Source organism: Brachyistius frenatus, unplaced genomic scaffold (genome assembly GCF_029030835.1).
Source record: "Brachyistius frenatus isolate BFR_SWC_R1_liver_20210118 unplaced genomic scaffold, ASM2903083v1 Contig_651, whole genome shotgun sequence".
NCBI lineage: Eukaryota > Metazoa > Chordata > Actinopteri > Embiotocidae > Brachyistius > Brachyistius frenatus.
Genome location: NW_027211250.1, coordinates 23,470 through 31,048, shown reverse-complemented (window position 1 = coordinate 31,048; position 7,579 = coordinate 23,470). Strand labels below are relative to the sequence as shown.

Sequence of the window (7,579 nt, the reverse complement as noted above, 5' to 3'; positions counted from 1 at the left end):
GTTCTATTTATCATGTTCTATTTATCATTAAGACATGCTATATCTATCATGCTATATCTATCATGTTCTATTTATCATGTTCTATTTAGCATTTAGACATGTTATATTTATCATGTTCTATTTATCATTAAGACATGTTCTATTTATCATGTTCTATTTATCATTAAGACATGTTCTATTTATCACTAAGACGTGTTATATTTATTATGTTCTAGTTATCATGTTCTATTTATCATTAAGACATGCTATATCTATCATGTTCTATTTATCGTGTTCTATTTAGCATTTAGACATGTTCTATTTATCATGTTCTATTTATCATTAAGACATGTTCTATTTATCATGTTCTATTTATCATTAAGACATGTTCTATTTATCATGTTCTATTTATCATTAAGACATGTTCTATTTATCATGTTCTATTCATCATGTTCTATTTATCATTAAGACATGCTATATCTATCATGCTATATCTATCATGTTCTATTTATCATGTTATATTTAGCATTTAGACATGTTATATTTATCATGTTCTAGTTATCATTAAGACATGTTCTATTTATCATGTTCTATTTATCATTAAGACATGTTCTATTTATCATTAAGACGTGTTATATTTATTATGTTCTAGTCATCATGTTCTATTTATCATTAAGACATGCTATATCTATCATGTTCTATTTATCGTGTTCTATTTAGCATTTAGACATGTTCTATTTATCATGTTCTACTTAGCATTCAGACATGTTCTATTTATCATGTTCTATTTATCATTAAGACATGTTCTATTTATCATGTTCTATTTAGCATTTAGACATGTTCTATTTATCATGTTCTACTTAGCATTCAGACATGTTCTATTTATCATGTTCTATTTATCATTAAGACATGTTCTATTTATCATGTTCTATTTATCATGTTCTATTTAGCATTTAGACATGTTATATTTATCATGTTCTATTTAGCATTTAGACATGTTCTATTTATCATGTTCTATTTATCATTCAGACATGTTCTGTTTATCATGTTCTATTTATCATTAAGACATGTTCTATTTATCATGTTCTATTCATCATGTTCTATTTATCATTAAGACATGTTCTATTTATCATGTTCTATTTATCATTAAGATATGTTCTATTTATCATTAAGACGTGTTATATTTATTATGTTCTAGTTATCATGTTCTATTTATCATTCTATTACAGCAGACTCAAACTCACCACGTGCACTTCATTGCTGCAGTTCTTGTACTCGTCCAGCAGCCGCTCACTGTAACTCATGAGCCCCTGATCTTCCATGATGTGTCTGATCTGCTGCTCCTCTGCAGCGCGCATCATCCACTCCTGCAGCTCTTCCTCACTGTGAGCTTTAGGGCACTTCACACCGTACTCACATGTTTGTGGTCTACCAACAAAACAAGAACATGCAGTTTATCAGCCACAGACACTTTAGTCTCGTGCAAATATATACTCACATACACTACTCATATAATCTGTTCCTGCCCCCCTCCCAGATTAAAACAAATGAAATAATGTTTAATACATATCTTTACATGTGTACTTTCACTAAAGTAAATGAGGACATGAGAACTGACTGTATTGTATTTTTTGTAACATGACTCTTCTGTGCAACATGAAAATCAAATCAGTACATACTTGTGAGGAAACATTTTTGAACATTTAAATAGTCTTTAAAATTTAAAACATGAATTCTATATTGGACTGTGGTTCCTCGTGATTTTACCGGCACCCGGCTGTAATGTGTTACTCCCGTCAGAAGGTGGCAGTAATGCCCCTGAAAGCTTCTTGAGTCTGGAGTTTGACACTAACGCTCCAGGTTCAGATGGAACCAGAGGTGTGTGAAGGGGGCGGAGCTGCTCACTGTTGTGGAAATGATGTATTTCGTTGTGAGAAATCAACAAGTAAACAATGACACAAGCTTTTATTTGTTCATTTAACAAGACAATATAGGAATTCATGTAAGAATTACAGAGTCAATCTATTTCAACTGAAAGGATTTAGAGAGTTAGAGGGTTAGAGTTAGAGGGTTAGAGTTAGAGGATTAGAGGGTTAGAGTTAGAGGATTAGAGGGTTAGAGTGTTAAAGTTAGAGGGTTAGAGGGTTAGGGTTAGAAGATTAGAGGGTTAGGATTAGAAGATTAGAGGGTTAGAGTTAGAGGATTAGAGGATTAGAGGATTAGCGGGCTAGGGTTAGAAGATTAGAGTTAGAGGATTAGAGGGTTAGAGTTAGAGGATTAGAGGGTTAGGGTTAGAAGATTAGAGTTAGAGGATTAGAGGGTTAGAGTTAGAGGATTAGAGGATTAGAGGGTTAGGGTTAGAAGATTAGAGTTAGAGGATTAGAGGGTTAGGGTTAGAGGGTTAGAGGATTAGAGGGTTAGGGTTAGAGGGTTAGAGGATTAGAGGGTTAGAGGGTTAGGGTTAGAGGATTAGAGGGTTAGGGTTAGAAGAGTAGAGGGTTAGAGGGTTAGAGGGTTAGGGTTAGAAGAGTAGAGGGTTAGAGAGTTAGGGTTAGAGGATTAGAGGGTTAGGGTTAGAAGATTAGAGTTAGAGGATTAGAGGGTTAGGGTTAGAGGGTTAGAGGATTAGAGGGTTAGGGTTAGAGGGTTAGAGGGTTAGGGTTAGAGGATTAGAGGGTTAGGGTTAGGGTTAGAAGAGTAGAGGGTTAGAGGGTTAGAGGCTTAGAGGGTTGGGGTTAAGGTTAGAGGGTTAGAGGATTAGAGGGTTTAGAGGGTTAGGTTAGAGGGTTAGGGTTAGAGGGTTAGAGTTAGAGGATTAGAGGGTTAGAGGGTTAGGGTTAGAAGAGTAGAGGGTTAGAGAGTTAGGGTTAGAGGATTAGAGGGTTAGGGTTAGAAGATTAGAGTTAGAGGATTAGAGGGTTAGGGTTAGAGGGTTAGAGGATTAGAAGGTTAGAGAGTTAGGGTTAGAGGATTAGAGGGTTAGAAGAGTAGAGGGTTAGAGGGTTAGAGGCTTAGAGGATTAGAGGCTTAGAGGGTTGGGGTTAAGGTTAGAGGGTTAGAGGATTAGAGGGTTTAGAGGGTTAGGTTAGAGGGTTAGGGTTAGAGGGTTAGAGTTAGAGGATTAGAGGGTTAGGGTTAGAAGATTAGAGGGTTAGAGGATTAGAGTGTTAGAGGGTTAGGGTTAGAGGGTTAGAGGGTTAGGGTTAGGCTAGTTTAGGGTTCGGGTTTGTGCTGTCTCACCTGTCACAGATCCAGAACTCGGCCCGGCGGCCGTGTGGAGGCTGCCGGCCTCTCCACCTGGTGGTGGTGTCCTCGGCCAGTAACTGAGCGTGTTCCACAGAGGAGCAGTGCTTGTAGAAGCTCTCCGGGGAGGACAGGACCACGAAGCACACTTTGCAGTACATGGTGACCTGTCGGCTCGGCGTCGGCTCGGCCCGGCTCAGCTGGAGGAGGTGAGTCCGGACAAACAGCCCGCTGTGCTCCGCCTTCCACACGGCCATCTCCACCTCGCTCTGGGCCGCCTGGCAGTGGCCTGCCTGGTGCCAGCAGGGCTTTCCCTGCCTGACATGACTGCAGTAACTGAAGAGACATTTGAGGGGAAGAGGGCGCACCTGGCTGTAGACGTGCTTCCTGCTGTCTGATAGGTGATGGATCAGAACCGGGTCCCAGGTGTGCGCTGCGTCTGCTGCACAGCTGTCACTCCACCTTTTACCTGTTAGTTTCTGTGGACGTTCATGAAAGCAGGTTTTACAGAGCTCCATGAACTCACCTGAGAACTGCTGGAGGATACTGTGAGCTGCAGGTTCAGGTTTGATGTCAGCCGACTCCGACTCAGCTACGAGTCTCATGAGCCCAGCTCGGTCCAGTTTTCTCTCTCTAACAAAGTTCCACACAGCCACCTCTTTGTCGCTCTTAGCGTAGCTGCACGTGGGTGTGTGCTGTGGACACCCGGATCCCTCCACAAAGTAGTGACAGACTTTGTACTGGACGTTCGGACCCATGTGTCCCCCTGTGGGACGCTCAGAGATGGGCGTCCACCTGTCAGAACCTTTGCCTTTGGCTAGAAGCACCTTTCTGCCACACCTGTGGACCACTGACTGCAGAGAGTAAGTGCTGTCCTTCTGCCTGACCGAGCACAAATCGCACACCACCTTCATATCAACCTCTGCCAAGAGCTGACCCAGAGGCTCGGCCTGGTTCTGCTGAGCCGGTCCTGTCTCAGCCCGAGCGACGAGGCTACAGAGGTTCATGTGGTTCAGTCCCTCCTGCCTCTCGAACATCCAAACTGCAGCCTCCTCAGAACTTCTGGCAAACGTGCATCGGTTCTGGTGCTGTGTGCAACCGAGAATCTCATCAAAGAACCAACAAACCTCATACTGACTCGGGTTTGGGAAGGCGGGCCGTTTGGAAACAGGCCTCCACCTGGTGTCCCCTTTGGTCCTGCAGAGCAGGACGCTGCGTCCACACTGGTGCTGGACGGGTTTCAGCCGGTAGCTGATGAGAGAATCTGTGACGCAGCAGAGAGGACAGACGAGCTGCAGGTCGACCGTCAGCAGGAGAGGAGACAGAGACATGGTGCAGCGTTGACAACGCTAAAGACACACTGGGAACGTGTTCAGAGTCCCAGGAACGTCTACCTCTGTCCACCTCCGTCCACCTCTGTCCACCTCCGTCTACCTCTGTCCACCTCCATCCACCGTGTCTGGAAGAAAAGACAGAGGATAGTTTAGATCGTCAGACAGGAAGCTGAAGGTGAAGACAGACTTTTTATTATGTTTTGATTTCAGTTCTTCAGGTTTTCACTTCACACTGCTGAGTTACCTGATGCACCTGAACGTCTCCGACCTGAGTGGGACACTCAGGTTTCAGTAACATATGTGACAGGAGACAGACTGAAGACTACCAGTAATAATAACACTACTAGTAAGGTAGGCAGGGAAGGGAGGTAGGTAGTTACTTTATTAATCACCAAGGGGACATTTTTTTGCTACAGCAGCATTTATAGATACAGGAAAGCAGTAAAATCACAGTAAAATATATTAAATATAAAAATGCACAGTATATACAATAAAGTAGAATAAAATCAAATAAAATAATTAAATTAAATTAAAACTAACTAAACAATAGTGCAAAGGTTTTTTTTTTAATTATTTCTTTATAATAATAACACTACTAGTTCTGATGATAATACCAGTAATAATAACACTAGTAATGATACCACTATTAGTTCTGATAATACTATTAACAATACCACTACTAGTTCTGATCATATTAATAATAATAACACTACTTGTAATAATACTACTACTAGTAATAATAACACTACTAGTTCTGATGATAATACCAGTAATAATACCACTACTAGTAATAATAACATGACTAGTTCTGATGATAATACTAGTAATAATAACACTACTAGTTCTGATAATATTAGTAATAATACCACTACTAATAATAATAACACGACTAGTTCTGATGATAATACCAGTAATAATAGCACTACTAGTAATAATAACACTACTAGTTCTGATGATAATACCAGTAATAATAACACTACTAGTAATAACATCACTAGTTCTGATGATAATACCAGTAATAATAACATCACTAGTTCTGATGATAATACCAGTTCATAATAACACTACTAGTTCTGATGATAATACCAGTAATAATAGCACTACTAGTAATAATAGCACTACTAGTTCTGATGATAATACTAGTGATAATAACAGTATTGGTAATAATAACACTACTAGTTCTGATGATAATACCAGTAATAATAACACTAATAGAAATAACATCACTAGTTCTGATGATAATACTAGTTCATAATAACACTACTAGTTCTGATGATAATACCAGTAATAATAGCACTACTAGTAATAATAACACTACTAGTTCTGATAATAATACTAGTAATAATAACATTACTAGTTCTGATGATAATACCAGTAATAATAACACTACTAGTAATAATAACACTACTAGTTCTGATGATAATACTAGTGATAATAACACTACAAGTTCTGATGATAATACTAGTGATAATAACACTACTAGTTCTCATTATAATACCAGTAATAATAACACTACTAGTTCTGATGATAATACTAGTGATAATAACACTACTAGTTCTGATGCTAATACCAGTAATAATAACACTACTAGTAATAATAACACTACTAGTTCTGATGATAACACTATTTCATAATAACACTACTAGCAATAATAGCATTACTAGTACTGATGATAATACTGGTAATAATAACACTACTAGTAATAACATCACTAGTTCTGATGATAATACCAGTTCATAATAACACTACTAGTTCTGATGATAATACCAGTAATAATAGCACTACTAGTAATAATAACACTACTAGTTCTGATGATAATACTATTTCATAATAACACTACTAGCAATAATAACATTACTAGTTCTGATGATAATACTGGTAATAATAACACTACGAGTTCTGATGATAATACTAGTTCATAATAACACTAGTGGTAATAATAACATTACTAGTTCTGATGATAATACTGGTAATAATAACACTACTAGTTCTGATGATAATACTCGTTCATAATAACACTACTAGTAATAATAACATTACTAGTTCTGATGATAATACCAGTAATAATAACACTAGTAGTTCTGATGATAATATTAGTGATAATAACACTACTAGTTCTGATGATAATACTAGTTCATAATAACACTACCAGTAATAATAACACTACTAGTTCTGATGATAATACCAGTAATAATATTACTCGTTCTAATGATACTCGTAATAATAACACTACTAGTGAGAATAACACTACTAGTTCTGATGATAATACTCGTGATAATAACACTACTAGTTCTGATGATAACACCAGTAATAATAACACTACCAGTAATAATAATATTACTAGTTCTGATGATAATACCAGTAATAATAACACTACTCGTTCTAATGATACTCGTAATTATAACTGCTCGTTCCAATCATACGACTAGTTGTCATAATTATACTGAGTGCCGTCCGGCGGATCGTTAACGCTGCGGACTTTGATCCTCCGCGGTACCGGCAGCTCACCTCAGACTTGCAGTGGGGTTCGAAGCAGCACCGAGTGGACCCAGTGGAACCTCCGTGACTCGGATTACAGCTGGAGCTTGTTGGCGGCTCTCCTGCAGTTTATTGTCGAAGTGGGACCGTCTTACTATCACCGGGACACCGCCTCACTTAAGTTTCGTTTCTGGTGTTGTGAGTCAGTTTCAGGTTAGACATGATAGGCATGCGCACTGAGGATCTTCCTGTTCGTTACTTCAGGAAATCTGTCGCCATCCACTCTTTATTTACTTGGTTGTTTCCGGTGTGTGTGTGTGGGGGAGGGGGGGGGGGTATAATCCTCCCAGTATGCAGAGCAGTGTAATCAGGGTGAAATATACTTAGAAGGACATAAACTATTCACTGTTTTATCTTCTGTCTCTAATCATGTTTAATTAAAAGTGTTCAAGTGTGTTTTCATGCCCAGCCAGTGAAAAGTCCTGAAAACACTGCAAGTCCATGAATGTAGTAAAAGTGTGTGAGAGTAACTCAGTTTAAATAAC

General features: G+C 38.7%; 1 protein-coding gene across 1 annotated transcript; it reads right to left on the bottom strand.

Annotated features, from left to right (window-relative positions):
• Positions 1 to 1,202: 1,202 nt before the first annotated feature.
• On the bottom strand, positions 1,203 to 7,202 carry LOC138614989 (3'-5' exoribonuclease HELZ2-like). Its single transcript, XM_069688615.1, has 3 exons — positions 7,065 to 7,202; positions 3,220 to 4,681; positions 1,203 to 1,407 (listed from the first exon to the last, which is right to left on the bottom strand). The coding sequence occupies exons 2-3, from the start codon at positions 4,551 to 4,553 to the stop codon at positions 1,203 to 1,205; spliced, it is 1,539 nt and encodes a 512-aa protein (XP_069544716.1). The 5' UTR covers positions 4,554 to 4,681; positions 7,065 to 7,202.
• Between the last annotated feature and the right edge of the window lie 377 nt (positions 7,203 to 7,579).

Bases quoted from the DNA above. Each gene is read 5' to 3' on its own strand.
- LOC138614989 (XM_069688615.1), bottom strand. From the start codon at position 4,553: ATGTCTCTGTCTCCTCTCCTGCTGACGGTCGACCTGCAGCTCGTCTGT. The intron at 1,408-3,219 runs GTGAGACAGCAC...TTTTGTTGGTAG, and splicing joins GAGTTCTGGATCTGTGACAG to ACCACAAACATGTGAGTACG.